We start from the raw sequence: 22,104 nt of genomic DNA, 5'->3' as shown, positions 1-22,104 counted from the left end.
ACATGCTGAACAGACCGGACACGTCGCGTGCACGAGCATTGCAAAATAAATGTAGAAATCCATGTTATTCAATTATTGCACCCACACTGCTCGCGAGCTTCAACGAGCATCTGCGTTGCCAAGGGCTAACATATAAGTCATTCCTATTTCTGAAGCAGATCGCGCTGCAAGTCCTGCCTCTCCCATCTCCTCATTGGTTTATAGAAGCAGGTACCCACGTGCCATCTCATTGGTTATACCCATGTGGGTGATTGAAATACTATGAAAGTGTAGATGTCAATCACAATATAAGTTCAAAGATGAAAAGGCCTGGAAGGAGGAGAGATGACTATAAACGATTCGGTTGACCGTTTTATTTGTGGATTCATTGTCGGAGTAGAGGACCTTGTGCATTTCATTTCATAAACTCAATGTTTATATCCCAGAACAAATTAGCTAGCAACAGCAAGCTAGCTAAATAGGACAAATTAGCTAGCAAGTGCAAGCCAACTAGCTAAATTGCCATACATGTTTAATGCTTTTCGACCTGTCCCCAAATTGTCATTGGTTCAGAGTTTGTTTTGATATTTTAACCTGCGTGTCGTGATTGATTTTGGTGTAGGGGGACAAAATACATTTATGCGCGATGGCGCACGCACACAGACGGTTTGGGTTCCGTGTAAAAGTGGATTCAACTGAGGATACTTCTCTCATAGGAGTTGAATCGGGAGTGTTTGTAAGGTGTTTTAGATCTATTTCAGAATGTATGGGGCCCAACGGTACTACTGACAAAACCACAATATGACTATCAACTACTAAACTAATCCAAATGCTTAGTTTAGTAGTTGATGGGGAAATCGACGGCAGCGATCGCAAGTGGAAATATAGCAGCACTGTTTGATCGTGGAACAGAATTGATCATTCCAGAGCTCCCAGAGGTGTGATAGATCAACTGACAAGCATTACGTTCTTGACGGTGGCTCGGCAGCGCCCATCCGCTAACCGTCCTCCCGGCTAAACTTTGCGAGGCATGTCACTTCACACATCTCTTCGATGAGCCCACCACTTAGCACTCACCGACAGCGCGCACGAACTACTAGGCGATAATTTGAGGACCACATTTTGATTAGGACAGTGCCGTCGTGTTGCTTTAAGACACGTGGGGACTACCCTTGATCAATTTGTTTTCACCGAAGCTCCATTTAAATATTGGGATTAGGCTACAATTAGGCTGGGGAAATGTTAGTTAAATTGAGGTTAGGGCTGCTAGTGATCATCGTTTCTAGTTGGCTCATTTACTAGAACCTTTTGCCAGCAAGTTATACACGTAGTTTAACAAGTGGATCATTTTTGCTATTCACTCGCAGTCACATAGTAGCCTAGCCCTACTCCGGATCAAAAGCCTGTGCCTTCACTGACTCGGCTCAATCAATGTGATTTTGTTTCAGTGACTCGCCATCCGTACAGGCTATTTGGTTAATTGGTCTCTGGCTGGGCAAATAAGTGGAAGGTGGTATAGCTCATCTATTCATTTGCACAGCTATCACAGATCAGAAACATTTAGCATGCAATAATGTAGTCTAAAATTCAAGTGTAGGCCTATAATTTTGCTCCATCGGGTACAGGCAACTCCAAAAAGGGCGTGGAGGTTGTGGAATATGAGCACGAGACTCACATGCTTTTAAAATAGGATGGCTGTTATTTTCTGGTTGGTATCATGATGAAGATAATCCCAATTTAACACCATACGCCTGCTCTTAAACAAAGTGGAGTGAAGGTTGGAAAGAGATGAAACGTGGACTTTAAAAAACACGGGCTCTGTTTAAAAATAAAACTTTATGACAGTGGCTCCACATGTTAATGCGATAACAGTTGTATGGGAAAAATATTATTTGTATTTTATTCTTACTATAATATATATATATATATATATGTGTGTGTTGACTGATTGGGGCAGGTATGTTTTGTTGGTTAAATGAAAAAAATAATGAACTATTTATTTAATTTGGATGTAATTAAACAAAACATAAGCTATTCTATTATTTTATTAGTCTTAATGTTTCTTAGGACTGGCCTGAACGAATTAATACAATTATTCAAATAGACGCCCACTCACATCTGCACACCACTACAACCAGTCGTCACCGGCATGCGCACGGTAGGTTTAAAAGGCGAATGCAGGCAAGAATGTGGCAATAACGGGCCTGTTTGTAAGGGGGTCATATAAACATTGCCCAATTTTGTTAACAGGCAATGCTAATAACAGGCGTACGCAGTATAATAGGCTGGAAGCCAGCAGTTTAAGGCCAGCTGCAGTCCAGGCAGCACCCCTGGAGCAGGGTAGGAGAACAATGGAGGACAACGAGGATGTTACAACTCAAGATTTAGACAGAGCCCTAAATGGCATCCTATTCCTAAAATGTACATATTTCAAACTTTTACCCCTTTTTTCTCCTCAATTTTGTGATATCCAAATTGGTAGTTACAGCCTAGTCTCGCTGCTGCAACTCCCGTACGGACTCGGGAGAGGCGAAGGTCGAGAACCACGCGTCCTCCGAAACACGACCCTGCCAAGCGCACTGCTTCTTGACACACTGCTCGCTTACCCCTAAAGCCAGACACACCAATGTGTCGAAGGAAACACCGTACAACTGGTAACCGAAGCTAGCTTGCAGGCGCCTGGCACACCACAAGGAGTCACTCGAGCGCAATGGGACAAGGACATCCCAGCCGGCCAAACTCTCCCCTAACTCGGAAGGCGCTGGGCCAATTGTGCGACGCCTCAAGGGCCTCCCGATTACAGCAGGCTGTAACAGCCTGGGATCAAATCCAGGTCTCTAGTGATGCCTCAAGCACTGCAATGCCTTCGACCGCTGCGCCACTCAGGAGGCCCCCTATTTCTTATTGAATTTTAAAACACAATCCACTTGCAATGAAGCCGCTCAACTATCCAAGACCCCTCCCACAGTCCACCCAAAAACCTCCCCATCCATCAATCCGCCAAAGAGTACTGGTCTAGGATCAAGTTCCCCTGTCCATGTAATCTTATTAAATATAAAGCAAAAGGGAAAAACTGATCCTAGACCTACTCTGAGACGCTTTGTGAATACGGCCCTGAACTAGATTCCCTTGCTAACAAGATTGACTTTGTCAGTCTCACCGGAGAAGATGTAGTTGTAGCCGGTGCGTCCGTATAGCTCCCCCCAGCCTGCCAATGTGGACGACCGACAAATATGCTGCAATGGAAGACAACACAGGATAAGTATTAGACACACATACACGTTAGCATACTCCTCATCTCAATAGTCTATAAACCAGTCAATCAAGTCCTTCTTATTGTTGTTTGACACATTCACTTCTTTGCTCAAAAAGGCAAGAAGTATTTAAAAACAATGCTCAACAGGTTTTCAAAGATTTGCAGAAAATCAAAGGGAGAGGCCATTTTTAAACATTGTGACAGATCACAAAACAGAAAAGGGAACATACAGCAGCCCAGGCTAAAACAGTTCCAAACTAGAAAGGCAAAGTTAAGAGAAGCTTTCACCCCCCTCCTTAATTACAAATGACAAACGTGGTCGTAATAACCATAGTAGGCTAATAGCAAAGCAGTAACAAGCCTAGCTGTTAAAATAAGTGAAGTAAAGACAGCATTTGAACTCAATCTAAATTACTGTCTGAAAGTATTGCATTAAAAAAGCTATTAACTACAAAATTACACTTCTATAAATGAAAGATCTCAGAAAGGAATGTGCCAAGCCGGCTAGAGGTGACTTGAGGGCCCTGTTCAAATGCTCTTAAAAATACATCCTTCCACGAAGCAATCACTGATCTGACGTGACAGGATTAGGCTAGTGTTGGCAAGCATTCCACTGCATTGACTTCACTAATTATGTCTGACCAGATCAGTGATTACCCCAAGGAATGGAGGAAAGAAGGGTGCATTTGAAAAAGTATTCAAACAGGGCTGAGGTCTCCGGACCGCAAAGGGACTAACTTCCTGGTGAAATGAAGGCGAGACATAGGAAAAGAAATACATAAAGATAAAAATAAATATATATCTCAAAGTTGTACTTTGCCATTGTAGAGGATGACTGGGCAGACGAACCTCCCTCGGCAGCGGGCCATCTTACTGCGGTTCACCAGGTCCTGCAGCTTGGTGATCTGGACCGTGCTCTCAAACCTGGGGACACACCCAGCAATATATGGATCATCATAAATAGATCAGCAATATATCATCTTCGTGGCTCTATTATTACAAAGCAATATATGGATCATAATCCTCAATATAGCAATGGATACAGTCCTTAGCTGTGGTATATTGACCATATACCACAAACCCCAGGGGTGCTTGTAATTAGAAAAGTAAACAGTGCAGGACGTGCAGGGGTGGGTGAATGGAGGAGGACGTTCCAACTCAAGATGTAGAATCCTAAATGGCATCCTATTCCCTATTATTTCTTAACATTTAAAAAAACACAATCCACTTGCAGTGAAGCCGCTCAACTAAAAGTAACGCGTTTGCTCTAGATATTACGGTTGGGTGAAAACGTTATGGGGGTGTTTTTATGAATTATTGAGTGGCTAATTTCCCTAAATAGTGAATTTGCGTAGAGGGAAACTACGGAGCAGGGCACAGACACGCATCCAGAATCATAATGCCTGAAGGGAGGGCATTCTCCCCATAAACATCATCATCTTGCCTGACAAGCACATTTTGGAACGTCGAGACATCTTCACTGTGTGGATCTTATTAGTATTGCGCTGCTCTGCTCATAGGTCAAAAGCACATATTCTATTTCCCAAACACGTACCAAAATAGAACATTCCCGTAATGTTTCCTGCTGATTCACACAATACATATGACCTCGGACATGAAAATGGGCATATCATTTTAAACCTCGTGTCATGAATCATGACTCGTGACAATGTGGACTGAACTATATTAAATCTGTTTAGTTTCTCTGTCCAAAAACAGGTCAGGGCCCATATTCACAAAGCATCTCAGAGTAGAAGGACTTTGCTTTTAAGATCATGAATTGATTGGGCTATATGGACAGGGGGACCTGATCCTAGGGGCTTAGATCAACACTCTTACTAAGACTGTGTGAATATGTACAGTGGACTATGGAAGGCACAAATAAACAACAGTGTAATTAGTTACTAAGTGTCCTTGATTAACTGTCAAATCCTTGCTTGTTTCCTCCATTGGTTTGAAAGCGCATTGGAAAAGAGGATCATGGTCCGTCCCTTGGACCTCCTCCTCCAATGACCTTTGAGAGGAGTTGAGGAAACAAGTACGGAAGCAGCACGGATTGGACATCTAGCAGGCCTAATATTTTCTGACACAACAAGGTCATCACCGAGGCTAAGGTAACGTAGGTAGTAAGCTAAATACCTGTCTTTATGGAGCTCGGTGCTTTCATACTCCAGGAAGACTATCTGCTGTGGGTAGTGGCCACACACCTCGCCGTTGGTGTTGTGGATGACGCTGTACTTGTAGTCTCGGCCGAAGAGTTCCAAGCAACGCTTCTCTATCGTCTCGACCTGTAAGGCACAAATATATCAAAGTGGTTATTGTTAGTCTGTTAGTCAAAAATTCCCCCTGGGAAAGGAAAAAAAGGACGTGCATCTTAATCATGTGGACACAAACAAGGTCAATGTATGTTTTTTGTCCCAAGTCCAACATTTTATTTCCATCCCCCATGGTTTCTGTCAAGAGTGCGGTGACATTAATAAGAAAATGCATACATAATGTATGCAAGTGTCATTTTTAAGATTTCCCACTGCTTGTTTGGTCATTTCAACTAATGACATATGAAATCCCACTTAAGAATATGAACCGATAAGATGACTGTTTTATCATTATCCCAGACCCATTACTTCGTTGTGTAGCCTGTGTCTATGTTGTCAAAGGAGACTTTGTAAACCAACGATGTATAGGTCTAGCTTCAAATTAAAAACACAATTGTTTCTCTCGTGGAATGCTATCCCGGGAAACGAGCGGTTTAACATGGACACACAATGCCTTCAGAAAGTATTCACACCCTTTGATTTTTTTCCACGTGGTTATGTTACAGCCTGAATTTTAAAATGGATTCAATTGAGAGTTGTCAATGGCCTACACACAATACCGCATAATGTCAAGGTGGAATTATTTTGTAATGTTTTTTCTTTTTCATTAAAAATGAAAAGATGCAATGTCTCGAGTCAATTAGTATTCAACCCCTTTGTTCTCAAGCCTAAATAAATTCAGGAGTAAAAATGTGCTTAACAAGTCACATCATAACTTGTATGGCCTCAGGGGCTACCCCTAATTAGTGAACTGGTAGATTGTATGGTCGATAGGCTGTTTGTCGACCAAGATATTGTTTTAGTCAAGCAGAGACGCCCGTTTTATTTGCGCCATCTCATCGAACTAATCCATTGCGGAGGCAGAGACTAAGCCAATGTGGAGGCAGCGGGGATGGCACAGTCCAAGAAGGAGAGTGTGGCTAAGATGCACAATGCAAGTCTCTCTCCAGAATACACTCACCCCAATATGTGCACATTTATTGTTTCATAAATTAAGTGTGAGAGTTGTTTGTGTGTTAGTGTCTACTAATGTCCCATTACGTATATCACCAAAATCAGAAGGGAAAAAAAAATAGACCTCCACAAGTCTGGAAATTGCTCCAAACGCCAGAAGGTACCACGTTCTTCTGTACAAACAATAGACCACCCATGAGACCACGCAGCAGTCATACAGCTCAGGAAAGAGACGCATTCCGTCTCCTAGAGATGAACGTACTTGTGTGAAAAGTGCAAATCAATCCCAGAAAAGCAAATGACCTTGTGAAGATGCTGGAGGAAACAGGTACAAAAGTGTCTATATCCACAGTAAAACGAGTTCTATAATCAACATAACGTAAAAGGACGCTCAGAAAGGAAGAAGCCACCATAATTTGCAAATAAATTCATTAAAAATCCTACAATGTGATTTTTTAGGTATTTTCCTGTTGAAGTGAACCTATAATGAAAATTACAGGCCTCTCATCTTTTTAAGTGGGAGAACTTGCACAATTGGTGGCTGACTAAATACTTTTTTGCCCCCCGTATCTAATAATTACATAATATTTTACCTGAACACTTTCAAAATCAGATTAGGATATTGTTGTGTAAAAATGGTGCCGACAGAGAGGGCTGTCGTGCTTCTAGCTCTTAGGAAACTTGGCAGCATTTAGTTTATGTATAATTTCTGACACATTATTAGCCCAGAACATTTTTGGGGTTATTACATACAGCCTGGAAGAACTATTGGATATCAGAGCGGCGGTATCTCACCAGCACTACGACCAGGAATATGACTTCCCTGAAACAGATCCTTTGTTCACACCCCCTAAGGCAAATCAAATTATTCCAGAGGGTGACCCAAAACACCGCCGGCAGAGGAGAGGTATTCGGAGTGGTCTTATAGTCCGACTGAGGCGCGCAAACCACCCACCGCTTCCGAGTATATTACTCGCTAATGTTCAGTCTATAGATGAAGTTGACGAGCTCAGGGCGAGGGTTTCTTTCCAGAGAGAAATCGAGGATTGTAACAATCTGTTTTACAGAAACATGGCTCTCTAGGGATATACTGTCTTAGTGGGTCCAGCCAGTTGGGTTCTCAGTTCATCGCGCAGATAGGAATAAATGTCTCTCCGGGAAGAAGAAGGGCGGGGGTGTATGTTTCATTAGTAACGACTCATGGTGCGATTGTGATACCATACAGGGAACTCAAGTCCTTTTGTTCACCCAACCGAGAACTAGAGGTCGACCGATTAAATCGGAATGGCCGATTAATTAGGGCCGATTTCAAGTTCATAAAAATCGGAAATCGATATTTTTGGACTCAGATTTTTTTTTTTACACCTTCATTTAACTAGGCAAGTCAGTCATTCTTATTTTAAATGATGGCCTAGGAACGGTGGGTTAACTGCCTTGTTCAGGGGCAGAACGACAGATTTTTACCTTGTCAGCTCTGGGATTCAATCTTGCAACCTTACAGTTAACTAGTCCAACGCTCTAACCACCTGCCTCTCATTGCACTCCACAAGGAGCCTGCCTGTTACACGAATGCAGTAGAAGCCAAGGTAAGTTGCTAGCTAGCATTAAACTTATCTTATAAAAACAATCAATCATAATCACTAGTTGATCTAGCGTGTCCTGCATTGCATATAATCGATGCAACACTGGGTGATGATTTAACAAAAGCGCATTTGCGGAAAAAGCACAATCGTTGCACGACTGTACCTAACCATAAACACCAATGCCTTTCTTAAAATCAATACACAGAAGTAAATATTTTTAAACCTGCATATTTAGCTAAAATAAATCCAGGTTAGCAGGCAATATTAACCAGGTGAAATTGTGTCACTTCTCTTGCGTTCATTGCACGCAGAGATAGGGTATATGCAACAGTTTGGGCAGCCTGGCTCATTGCGAACTAATTTGCCAGAATCTTACGGAATTATGACATAACATTGAAGGTTGTACAATGTAACAAGAATATTTAGACTTAGGGATGCCACCCATTAGATGAAATACCGAACAGTTCCGTGTTTCACTGAAATAATAAATGTTGTATTGGAAATGATATGGTCGAATCCGGAAACTATTAATGACCAAAGGCTCGTATTTGTGTGTTACGTTATAATTAAGTCTATGATTTGATAGAGCAGTCTGACTGCGTGATGGTAGGCAGCAGCAGGCTCGTAAGCATTCATTCAAACAGCACTTTCGTACGTTTTGCCCTCAGCTCTTCGCAAGCACAGCTGTTTATGACTTCAAGCCTATCAGCGTAATGGCTGGTGTAACCGATATGAAATGGCTAGCTAGTTAGCGGGGTACGTGCTAATAGCGTTTCAAAAATCACTCGCTCTGAGACTTGGAGTAGTTGTTCCCCTTGCTCTGCAAGGGCTGCGGCTTTTGTGGAGCGATGGGTAGCGCTGCTTCGAGGGTGGCGGTTGTCGATGTGTTCCTGGTTCGAGCCCAGGTAGGGGCGAGGAGGGATGGAAGCTATACGGTTCCACTGGCAATACTAAAGTGCCTATAAGAACATCCAATAGTCAAAGGTATATGATATGCAAATGGTATAGAGAGAAATAGTCCTATAAGTACTATATTAACTACAACCTCTTACCTTGGAATATTGAAGTCTCATGTTAAAAGGAAGCAGCAACTTTCATATGTTCTCATGTTCTGAGGAAGGACCTCAAACGTTAGCTTTTTTTACATGGCACATATTGCACTTTTACTTCTCCAACACTGTTTTTGCATTATTTAAACCAAATTGAACATGTTTCATTATTTATTTGAAGCTAAATTGATTTTTATTGATGTATTATATTAAGTTAAGTGTTCATTCAGTATTGTTGTAATTGTCATTATTACAAATAAAAAATATATATAAAATTAAAATGTAAATACATTTAAAATTAAAAAGCAGCTTTTTTTGGAGTTTTCCAATAATCGGTATCGGCGTTGAAAAATCATAAAATCGGTCAACCTCTACCTAGAACACCTCACACACTGCCCCTATCCCATTTGGACAAGAGGAATACCTATGTAAGAATGCTGTTCATTGACTATAGCTCAGCATTCAACTTGAGGCCCTGGGTCTGAACCCCGCCCTGTGCAACTGGGTCCTGGACTTCCTGACGGGCCGCCCCCAGGTGGTGAAATTAGGAAACAGTCACTCCACTGATCCTCAACTCCGGAGCCCCACAAGGGTGCGTGCTCAGCCAACTCCTGTACTCCCTGTTCACCATGACTGCGTGGCCAAGCACGCCTCCAACCTAATCATCAAGTTTACAGACGACAACAGTAGTAGGCTTGATAACCAACAATGACGAGGCAGTCTACAGGGAGGTGGTGAGGGCTCAGAGTGTGGTGCCAGGAAAATAACCTCTCACTCAACTTCAACAAAACAAAAAAAGATGATTGTGGACTTCAGGAAACAGAGGGAGCACCTCCCTATCCACAGACGGGACCGCAGTTGAGAAGATTGAACATTACTGACAAACTGAAATAGTCCACCCACACAGACAGTGTGGTGAAGGGGAGACAGCATCTCTTCAACCTCAGGAGGCTGAATAAATTTGGCTTGGCACCTAAAACCCTCAAAAGTTTTACAGATGCACAATTGAGAGCATTGTGTTAGGCTGTATCACTGCCTGCTATGGAAAATGCACCGCCCACAATCACAGGGCTCTCCAGAGGGTAGTGCAGTCTGCCCAACGCATCACCGGAGACAAACTACCTGCCCTCCAGGACACCAACAGCACCCAATGTCACAGGAAGGCCAAAAAGATCATCAAGGACAACAACCACCCGAGCCACAGCCTTTTCACCCCACTATCATCCGTACAGGTGCACCAAAGCTGGGACCGAGAGACTGAAAAAGCTTCATCTCAGGACCATCAGACTGTTAAATAGCCAACATTAGCACATTAGAGGCTGCTGCCTAAATACATAGACTGACATCCCAGGCCACTTTAATAATGTTTACATATTTTGCATTAATCATCTCGTATGTATGTATACACTGTATTCTATTCTACTGTATCTTAGTCTGCGCCGCTCTGACATTGCTCGTCCATAAATGTATATATTCTTAATTCCATTCCTTTACTTAGACATGTGTATATGATGTAAAATATTACTTGTTAGATATTATTGCAGTGTCGGAGCTAGAAACACAAGCATTTTGCTACACCAGCAATAACATCTGCTAAACACTTGTATGTGACCAATAAAATGTAATGCCAAGAACTAGTGTATTTTTACCTGGAATTTATCCTTAATGTAAAGATATGGGTGGGGCTTAAGAGGGTGTGAACAAGCTCTCCATTAGGTGAACCAAAACATTCAAGAGACAATCTCAAAAGTGGGGATACAAGTTAATCAACTGTCAAAGGAAAATAACTTTTCCCCATTGTTCCTCAACTTTTTTAATTTCACCTTTACTTAACCAGATATGCCAGATGAGAACAAGTTCTCATTTACAACTGCGACCTGGCCAAGATAAAGCAAAGCAGTGCGACAAAAACAACAGAGTAACAAACAAACGCACAGTCAATAATAGAAAATCTATGTACAGTGTGTGCAAATGTAGAAGAGTAGGGAGGTAAGGCAAGAGGTGAAATAATTACAACTGCGTTTACTAGCATTTAAACGCAGTTGGAGGCCACGGAAGGAGTGTATGGTGTCGAAGCTCGTTGAGGTTTGTTAGCACAGTGTCCAAAGAAAGGCCAGATGTATACAGAATGGTGTTGTCTGCGTAGAGGTGGATCAGACAATGACCAGCAGCAAGAGCGACATCATTGATATACAGTTGAAGTAGGAAGTTTACATACACCTTAGCCAAATACATTTAAACTCAGCTTTTCACAACTCCTGACATTTAATCCTAGCACAAATTCCCTGTCTTAGGTCAGTTAGGATCACCACTTTATTTTATGAATGTGAAATGTCAGAATAATAGTAGAAAGAATGATTTATTTCAGCTTTTATTTCCTTCAGTATATTCCCAGTGGGTCAGAAGTTACCATAGATCCAATTATTATTTGGTAGCATTGCCTTTAAATTGTTTAACATGGGTTAAACGTGTCGGGTAGCCTTCCACAAGCTTCCCACAATAAATTGGGTGAATTTTGGCCCATTCCTCCTGACAGAGCTGGTGTAGCTGAGTCAGGTTTGTAGGCCTCCTTGCTCACACACACTTTTTCAGTTCTGCCCACAAATTGTCTATGGGATTGAGGTCAGGGCTTTGTGATAGCCACTCCAATACCTTGACTTTGTTGTCCTTAAGCCATTTTACCACAACTTTGGAAGTATGCTTGGGGTCATTGTCAATTTGGAAGACCCAATTTCGACCAAGCTTTAACTTCCTGACTGATGTCTTGAGATGTTGCTTTAATATAGCCACATAATATTCCTCCCTCATGAAGCCATCTATTTTGTGAAGTGCACAGTCCCTGCTGCAGCAAAGCACCCCCACAACATGATGCTGCCACCCCTGTGCTTCACGGTTGGGATGGTGTTCTTGGGCTTGCAAGCCTCCCCCTATTTCCTCCAAACATAACGATGGTCATTATGGCCAACCGTTCTATTTTTGTTTCATCAGATGAGGACATTTCTCCAAAAACTACCATCTTTGTCCCAATGTGCAGTTGCAAACCATAGTCTGGCTTTTTTTAATGGTGGTTTTGCAGCAGTGGCTTCTTCCTTGCTGAGCGGCCTTTCAGGTTATGTCGATATAGAACTCGTTTTACTGTGGATTTAGACACTTTTGTACCTGCTTCCTCCAGCATCTTTACAAGGTCCTTTGCTGTTGTTCTGGGATTGATTTGCACTTTTTGCACCCAAGCACGTTCATCTCTAGGAGAGAATGCGCCTTCTTCCTAAGCTGTGTGACGGCTGCATGGTCCCATGGTGTTTATACTTGCGTACTGTTAGTACAGATGAACGTGGTACCGTCAGGTGTTTGGAAATTGCTCCCAAGGATGAACCAGACTTGGAGGTCTACAACATTTTTCTGAGGTCTTAGGAAAATCTAAATAAATCAGCCATGATGTCAAGCAAAGATGCACTGAGGTTGAAGGTAGGCCTTGAAATACATCCACAGACACACCTCCAATTGACTCAAATGATGTCAATTAGCCTATCAGAAGCTTCTAAAGCCATGACAATTTTCAGGAATTTTTTCAAGCCGTTTAAAGGCAGTCAACTCAGTGTATGTAAACTTCTGACTTCACTTCACTGGAATTGTGATAGTGAGTTAAGTGAAATAATCTGTCTAAACAATTGTCAGAAAAATTACTTGTGTCTTGCACAAAGTAGATGTCCTAACTGACTTGCCAAAACTAGTTTGTTAACAAGAAATTTGTGGTGTGGTTGAAAAACTAGTTGACTCCAACCTAAGTGTATGTAAACTTCCGACTTCAACTGTATACAGAGAAAAGAGTCGGCCCAAGAATTGAACCCTGTGGCACACCCATAGAGACTGCCAGAGGTCCGGACAACAGGCCTTCCGATTTGACACACTGAACTCTGAGAAGTAATCGGTGAACCAGGCGAGGCAGTCATTTGAGAAGCCAAGGCTATTGAGTCTGCCGATAAGAATGCTGTGATTGACCTGGCCAAGGCTTTCGACTCTGTCAATGAAGACGGCTGCACAGTACTGTCTTTTATTGATGGTGGTTATGATATCGTTTAGGACCTTGAGCGTGCCTGAGGTGCACCCATGACCAGCTCAGAAACCAGATTGCATAGTGAAGAAGGTAAGGTGGGATTCGAAGGGGTCGGTGATCTGTTTGTTAACTTGTCTTTCAAAGATTTTAGAAAGGCAGGGCAGGATGGATATAGGTCGATAACAGTTTGGGTCTAGAGTGTCAGCCCCTTTGAAAAGGACGATGACCATGACAGCTATCCAATCTGTGGGGATCTCAGACGATACGAAAGAGAGGTTGAACAGGCAAGTAATAAGGGTTGCAACAATTGTGGCAGATAATTTTAGAGAGGGTCCAGATTGTCAGGCCCAGTTGATTTGTAGGGGTCCAGATTTTGCAGCTCTTTCAGAACATCAGCTGAAGTTTATGATATACGATTTTGTAGCGCTGAGTCTACCTTGATCCAACGTGAAAAATAAAATAAAAAATTTCATAAGCCCGAATCAAGGCGGTGGGTCACAAATTTGCCCATTTGGGGCTCTGAGTGTATTTCTGATTGGCTTGACGGACCACCACTGATGAGCTGTGGAGTTTCTCAAAGTAATGTTTTCTTCACCTCAAACAGCAAGCAAACAAAGTCTGGTTTTACATCCATTGATAATGAAAATAGTTCCTCAGGGCATTTGAAATATATTTTTCAGCTCTCTCACTTTCGATAACCGTTCAGCGTGAAAGGGAAAAATGTCATGCTATGATCCATTAGAAACGTCATAAAAATATGCCTACCTGATTACTTCTTATGCTTTACATAAAAAGCCTACAGCTGTGCCTGTCCAGAGCTCACTGGCATGGGAAACTGAGGACCCAGAATATTTTATACAATGTTGCAAGTACCCTAGTATGCACTTTGGGTCAGACAAATTGTTGATCTAATGTTTCAATTTCATTGCAGATAGGCCATGCGTAGCCAATGTGATAGGATATTAACTTTTATCAGGGTATTCTCTAACTGCAGGCTGCAATGTTTTTATTCGCAGGCTTTATATGCTATTTTTACATAGTCGGCAATGGCAATAGTTACTTTTTAGGTTTGTATAATTTTCATTTAGAAAATTAATTAACCACATGACAATCATATTAAGATACGATGACATTATAAATTAAATGAAACCGTTCCTATTTCATCAAACAGTGCACTTCAAGCATCAGACAAGCTCAATGCATAGATGTGGAAAAATACACATTTAAAATTTCAACCAATCGATTGGTCGAAAGAACAGACAACTTTCAGTCAACCAATATTTGTTTTTGGTCGGGGACAGCACTAATGGAATCACTCTGTGTGCACTGTTTGATGGGGTTGTTTAACATGATTTTTGAAGGACTACCTCATCTCTGTACCCCACACATACGTAATGTAAGCACCCTCAGTCAAGCAGTGAATTTCAAACACAGGTTCAACCACAAAGACCAGGGAGGTTTTCCAATGCCTTGCAAAGGGCACCCATTACTAGATGGGTCAAATGTTTTTGAAAAGCAGACAGTGAATATCCCTTTGAGCATGGTGAAGTTATTATTAATTCCACTTTGGATGGTGTATCAATTCAGTCACTACGCAGATACAGGCGTCCTTCCTAACTCAATTGATGGAGGAAGGAAACCGCTCTGGAATTTCACCATGAGGCCAATGATGACTAAAACAATTAAGAGTTTAATGGCTGTGATGGGAGAAAACTGAAGACGGATCAACACTAGTTACACCACAATACTAACCTAATTGACTGAGTGAAAAGTAAGGCTGAACAGAATAAAAAAATATTGCAAAACATGGATCCTGTTTGCAACAAGGCACTAAAGTAATACTGTAAGAAATGTGGCAAAGCAATTCACCATCCTGAATACAAAATGTGTTGAATTGGATTTGCTCCAAACGCATTACTGATTATCACTCCATATTTTCAAGCATAGTGGTGGCTGCATCATGTTATGGGTATGCTTGAAAATCAGTAAGAACTGGGGAGTTTTTTTTTTTTAGAACAAGAAAAGAAAAAGGAATGGAGCTAAGCACAGGAAAAATGCTATAGGAAAACCTGGTTCTGTCTGCTTTCCACCGGGACACTGGGAATTTAGCTTCCAGCAGGACAATTACCTAAAACACATAGCCAAATATACATGGGAGTTGCTTACCAAAAAGACAGGGACTACTTCTGAGTAGCCGAGCTACAGTTTTGACTTAAATCTGCCTGAAAACCGATGGCAAGACTTGAAAATGATTGCCTAATAATGCTCAACAACCAATTTGACAGAGCTGGAAGAATTTGGGGTAAATGTTGCACAATCCAGGTGTGGAAAGGCCTTTGAGACTTACTCAGAAAGACTCACTGCTGCCAAAGCTGATTCGAACATGTATTGACTCAGGGATAGGGTGGTATATGTAAATTAGATATTTCTGTATTTAATTTTAATACATTTGTAAAGATTTCTAAAAACATGTTTCCACTTTGTCATTATGGGATATCGTGTGTAGGTGGGTGAGAAAAAAATATTTAAAGTCAATTGTGAATTAAGCTGTAACACAAAATATGGAGTAAGTCAAGGGGTATGCATACTTTAAGGCACCGCATGACTGTGTGGGTACACCGACCCTAACCCTATCAAGGTGTGCCTCAATTTAATATTTTGTATTGTTAAAATTATTTCACGCAGAAATGAAATGTATGCTAATTTAGACCGAGAGTCAGGGATCTTAACAAAAAAAACACTACAGAAGACGCCTTCGTCGAGTGACTTGTGTAATGCAATATGAACGGAGAGTCGTGATCGAGAGTTAATGGTAGACCATCTCTGGGAAAATACATAGCTAAAGCTGGGCTATTATGTGACATGCAGAAATTATGATAATATAAAAATATGCATGTTGAGGGCCGCTAACTTACCCGTCGGGAGACTTCTTTCGCTCTGTACTGTGTCTTCGAAAACAAATCTATCAAATCCGCTATTTCCTCGCTCTTTCTGCCGGATAACGTTTGTCCGGAGGCCGTTAGGCTCCCAGACACAGACGGGGATGCAGCCATCATCGTTCCGCGACCCACCTTGGGCTCTATCCGAACTCGTCCGCCCTCAAACACCGCAGCACATTGGGAACGGGAAGAGCCACCAGGCCATCCCTTCCCAGCCAGTTTATTTCTGACTGCCCGCTTGAAGGGGCCGGAACCGGGTATTTTTCCTGAATGCAGGGCACCGCCGGGTTGGAACCCTCTACAAACAAGGGCGTCTAACTAAATCTTCCAGGCAAAACTGTCCAGGCAAGAAGGCTGTAGGTAACGTGGCTAACTTAGCCGGAGGTAGATGATTTGGTTGACTAACGTTAGCTAACTTTATCTAGTTAACTTAGCTCATTTTAGAACGTATCCACGCTCCAAGTTAAAACCACCACATTACCAAAAGTTAGCCTTTAAAATTGAATGCAGACGATCACCCAGCTGACTTGTTTGTAGTCCTTGCCCTCATCACGCGTATGTTTGGTGTTGACAGAGTAATACTAACGCTACGAGCTTCAATCATGTAGTCCGGGGGCCTGACTCAGGAAATCTCAAGGACTCCTGGCCTAGTCACGCGTTTCCTCAATGTCACGTCTTAATTTCCGCAAGGCAAAGATGACAGAAAAATATGAACGTTTCCAAAACGATTAATTCCGTAGCTGCAGGGATTCAAATGCGTATTTGTTGTTCTCGATCAAAATCACACGAATGTGCAAGTGTTGAACTGAACTGTCTCAAGGAACAAGTGGTAAACAGGAAATTGAAACCAGCACGTGACCACCATCGCCCCCTGACAATGACGTAAGGCACTCAATTCTTAAACGCTCATTAATTAACAGCCAATTGTCAATTAAAGTGGGGCTTTCTTACATAAACCACAGATTTGCAATAAAGTGTGATATTTTAAGTTCATTAAGTCAGGTTTCCTATTTGACTCAGCCACGTCTCCGTTTTAGGGGGTAATCAGCATTAATATTGCAGATAGATTGTTGCTTCCATCAACGTAATTGTCTGCATAATTTCCAATCCCCCATATATTTTTTGGGGTCAATATATCTTTCTAAAAACAAACATATACATATACCCATATACATATATGCATAAACATTCATACATATCTGCGGCAGGGTAGCCTAGTGGTTAGAGCGTTGGACTAGTAACCGAAAGGTTGCACGTTCATATCCCCGAGCTGACAAGGTACAAAACTGTCGTTCTGCCCCTGAACAGGCAGTCATTGAAAATAAGAATTTGTTCTTAACTGACTTGCCTATAAATAAAGGGAAAATACATATACACATTTTTTTTTAAATATACCTTTATTATTCCCTGCAAACCCTACCATCCCTCGCACAATTGGAGTAAACTAATAAACAATATCACTTATGCTTCTACCTTCAAATTATACATACTATACACATTTTACAGACACAATCTATTTTACAATAGTTCTATTTTGTTTGGTTATAGTCCTGGCCTTCCTCTATTTTTGATGTCCATCCAGTTTGATTTCTATTTGTAACTGTGCTATTTCACAAAATGTCTGAACCTATATACATTTTACAGACCCAGTATGTTTTACATTTGTTATCTTGTTGTTATTAATCCCACCCTTCAGCTCCATTCAACCCCTTCCCATCTATCTCTTAACACCATCCATTTTGGATTTCCATTTGCCTTACATTTTTCAACTGTGCTGTGATGCTTCACAAAATATTGAACCTTTCTATTCTCATTGCTTCTACAGATTGTAAATTAAAGATACAAATTTTTGCTAAAATAATTATTATGCTATTGATCGATTGACTATAACTTTTCAAATCACCCAGCATTGCTATCTGCAGCGTTAGTTCTAGGTAAATGTTGCAATTCTTCAGCCATTCCTGGACCTGTGACCAAAAATGAGCTACATATGGACAGTACCAAAATAAATTATCTAATGACTCCGCCTCCTTGCAGCAAAATCTGCAGAGCTGAGAAGATTGTATCTTCCATATATATATATATATATATATATATATATATATATATATATATATATATATATATATATATATATATATATATATATATATATATATATATAACATTCTATTGGTTGCAAGAATTTTGTATAATAATTTAAATTGAAACATTTTAAGTTTTGAATCCAGTGTCGTTTTGCGTGTCAAATCATAAACCATGTGCCATGGAATCGGTACATTGAAAATCTCTCCCCAACTATTTAGCAATTTATATGGCACAGCTGTCATTTATTTGGTCCTTAAATTAATCTGGTATATATGTTTATTTATCACAATTTTCTTTCATAATTTTTGGTCTTCAATGCAGGGCCGACAGACAAGTTCCTTACTATTTCCTCCTTCCACTTGCCTCTTCCATTTTTGTGGTAATGCTGCAATTAGTTGGTTGTAACTTTGGGTAGAGCAGACATTTCCATACATTTTTGTTAGCTGCATGTGTGACATAATTCCACCAGTCCTATTTATGATATCATTTACAAAGATTTTTACCTTTTTGAAATTTTATAAAAAAATATGTTTTTTAATCAATTAGTATATTTGAGTTTAACAACAATATTTGTTGTATTATTTGTTCTGTCTTTTCAGGTGGATTAAACTGAAATTGCAACCAACTTGTTTAAAAAATAATGACATTTTGGAGATTATTTATTTTTCAAATAACCGATAGTGAATAAAGTGGAAAAGGCCATTCTTGAGCATTCTTACTCATTTACTAGAAAACCATTTAAAAATTACACGTTCAAAAGTTTGGGGTCACTTGGACATTTCCTACTTTAAATTTTTTTTAACATTTTACTCCTTTTTCTCCCCAATTTTGTGGTATCCAATTGTTTTAGTAGCTACTATCTTGTCTCATCGCTACAACTCCCGTACGGGCTCGGGAGAGACAACGGTTGAAAGTCATGCATCCTCCGATACACAACCCAACCAAGCCACACTGCTTCTTAACACAGCGCCATCCAACCCAGAAGCCAGCCGCACCAATGTGTCAGAGGAAACACCGTGCACCTGGCCCGCCACAGGAGTCGCTGGTACGCGATAAGACAAGGATTTCCCTACCGGCCAAACCCTCCCTAACCTGGACGACGCTAGTTCAATTGTGCGTCGCCCCACGGACCTCCCAGTCGCTGCCGGTTACGACAGAGCCTGGGCGCGAACCCAGAGTCTCTGGTGGCACAGCTGGCGCTGCAGTAGCCACTGCAGTAGCCCTTAGCCACTGCGCCACCCGGGAGGCCCGGTGGACATTTCCTACTTTTTGAAAGAAAAACAAGTTTTTTGTCCATTAAAATAACATCAAATTGATCAGCGATACAGTATAGACATTGTTAATGTTGTAAAAATCGCTGGAAACGGCAGATTTTTTATGGAATATCTACATAGGCGTTCAGAGGCCCATTATCAGCATCCATCACTCCTGTCTTCTAATGGCACGTTGTGTTAGCTAATCTAAGTTTATAATTTTAAAATGATAATTGATCATTAGAAAACCATTATGCAATTATGTTAGCACAGCTGAAAACTGTTGTTCTGGTTAAAGAAGCAATAAAACTGACATTCTTTAGACTAGTTGAGTATCTGGAGCATCAGCATTTGTGGGTTCGATTACAGGCTCAAAATGGCCAGAAACAAAGAACTTTCTTCTGAAACTCGTCAGTCTACTTTTGTTCTGAGAAATGAAGGCTATTCCATGTGAGAAATTTCCAAGAAACTGAAGATCTCGTACAAGCCTGTGTACTACTTCCTTCACAGAACAGTGCAAACTAACCAGAAAAGAAAGAGGAGTGGGAGGCCCTGGTTCACAACTGAGCAAGAGGACAAGTATATTAGAGTGTCTAGTATGAGAATCAGACGCCTCTCAAGTCCTCAACTGGCAGCTTCATTAAATAGTACCCGCAAAACACCAGTCTCAACGTCAACAGTGAAGAAGCGACTTCAGGAGTTGCAAAGAAAAAGCTATTTCTCTGACTGGTCAATAAAAATAAAAAATTAAGATAGGCAAAGAACACAGACACTGGACGGAGGAACTCTGCCCAGAAGGCCAGCATCCCGGAGTCGCCTCTTCACTGTTGACGTTGAGACTGGTGTTTTGCGAACTGAAAATAGTTGTGCAGCGACCTGACAAAGCTTGAGAGGATTTGCAGAAAATAATGGGAGAAACTCCCCAAATACTGGTGTGCCAAGCTTGTAGCGTCATACCCAAGAAGACTCCAGGCTGTAATCGCTGCCAAAGGTGCTTCAACAAAGTACGGAGCGAAGGGTCTGAATACTTACGTAAATGTGATACTTCTGTTTTTTACTTGTAATAAATCAGCAAATATTCTAAAAAACAGTTTTTGCTTTGTCATTATGGGGTAATGTGTGTAGATTGATGAGGATTTTTTTTAAATCCATTTTAGAATAAGGCTGTAATGTAACAAAATGTGGGAAGTCTGAATACTTTCAGAATGCACTGTATACATAGAAATATCAATAGAAAACAGGTCAAATGAAACAAAGTGCAGCTATTTTGCAGTCTTACCAGCTTCAATTTGAAGTGGCTGTTAGCTGTGTGGTTGACTAGCTCCTCTGAACAACAGTGTCCTGACAAGAGAACACATTTTCTATGCCAAGTGAAATCACACATCATTAGCTCATTGTTATGGATGTCTCCAAATAAATGTCACTAGAAAACAGTTTAAACAAATGCAAATGAAGCTACTTTGTTGTTATTCTGGCTGCACTGTTTGAAGTGACTAAGTTAGCCGTAGTTGGCTAGCTAGCAAGCAAGGGATAAGAACATTATAAGCCAGTATGACAATAGAACATTTAGAACGAACGACTGGGTCACGTCCATGGATATAGAGCAAAAAGAATTAACGACTGGGTCACATCTATGGCAACTGAACCGAAAGAAGGAACGACCAACCGGATTGGCTAGCAACCCTAGATTTGTGTTGGGACAATATCTTGTGGAAGGATGAAAAAGTATGAATAAATGAATAAAAATAACTTTATTAATTAAAATATGTAAATCCTTATTTGAAAAGTTATAATGCCCTCGAAGTCGGTGTTTGGAGGGCATATTGGCACGTGAAACCTGTGAAACATAGTGTAGATGTCTAAGCATGGTTCAAATTTGGTCCGGTCCGGACCAAATCTAAACCAATCATATACACATACAGTAACAGTTAAAAGTTTGGACACACCTAATCATTCAAGGGTTTTTCTTTATTTTTACTATTTTCTACATTGTAGAATAATACTGAAGACATAAAAGCTATGAAATAACACATATGGAATCATGTAGTAACCAAAAAAGGTTTAAACAAATCCAAATATATTTTATATTTTATATTCTTCAAAGTTGCCACCCTTTGCCTTGATGACAGCTTTGCACACTCTTGGCATTCTCTTAACCAGCTTCACCTGGAATGTTTTTCCAACCGTCTTGAATGAGTTCCCACATATGCTGAGCACTTGTTGGCTGCTTTTCCTTCAGTCTGCAGTCAAACCCATCTCAAACCATCTCAATTGGGTTGAGGTCGGGTGATTGTGGAGGCCAGGTCATCTGATGCAGCACTCTATCACTCTCCTTCTTGGTCAAATAGCCCTTACACACCCTGGAGGTGTGTTGGGTCATTGTCCTGTTGAAAAACAAATGATAGCCCCACTAAGCGCAACCAGATGGGATGTCATTTTGCTGAAGAATGCTGCGGTAGCCATGCTTGTTAAGTGTGCCTAGACTTCTAAATAAATCACTAACAGTGTCCCCAGCAAAGCACCCCCACACTATCACACCTCCTCCTCCATACTTCACGGTGGGATCCACACATGCAGAGATCATCTGTTCACCTATTCTGCGTCTCACAAAGACACAGCGGTTGGAATCAAAAA

At 41.0% G+C, this 22,104-nt stretch overlaps 1 protein-coding gene across 2 annotated transcripts in view; it reads right to left on the bottom strand.

The window, feature by feature from the left end:
• The window catches only part of mtmr14 (myotubularin related protein 14), a 44,119-nt gene extending 26,304 nt beyond the window's left edge, over nt 1-17,815 (bottom strand). For both annotated transcript variants that reach the window (XM_021568544.3, XM_021568545.3), the window contains exons 1-4: nt 16,106-17,815; nt 5,375-5,523; nt 4,051-4,159; nt 3,140-3,215 (exon numbers count right to left, since the gene is read on the bottom strand). In XM_021568544.3, the coding sequence (XP_021424219.1) occupies nt 3,140-3,215; nt 4,051-4,159; nt 5,375-5,523; nt 16,106-16,246 (475 nt within the window). In that variant the 5' untranslated portion in view covers nt 16,247-17,815. The remainder of the gene's footprint in view (nt 1-3,139; nt 3,216-4,050; nt 4,160-5,374; nt 5,524-16,105) is intronic.
• Between the last annotated feature and the right edge of the window lie 4,289 nt (nt 17,816-22,104).

The sequence above is a fragment of the Oncorhynchus mykiss genome, chromosome 17 (genome assembly GCF_057628025.1).
Source record: "Oncorhynchus mykiss isolate SJ-2025 chromosome 17, ASM5762802v1, whole genome shotgun sequence".
In the NCBI taxonomy this organism is placed as follows: Eukaryota; Metazoa; Chordata; class Actinopteri; order Salmoniformes; family Salmonidae; genus Oncorhynchus; species Oncorhynchus mykiss.
Note: the sequence above shows the minus strand (reverse complement) of the source record. Positions and strands in the feature narration are given on the sequence as shown.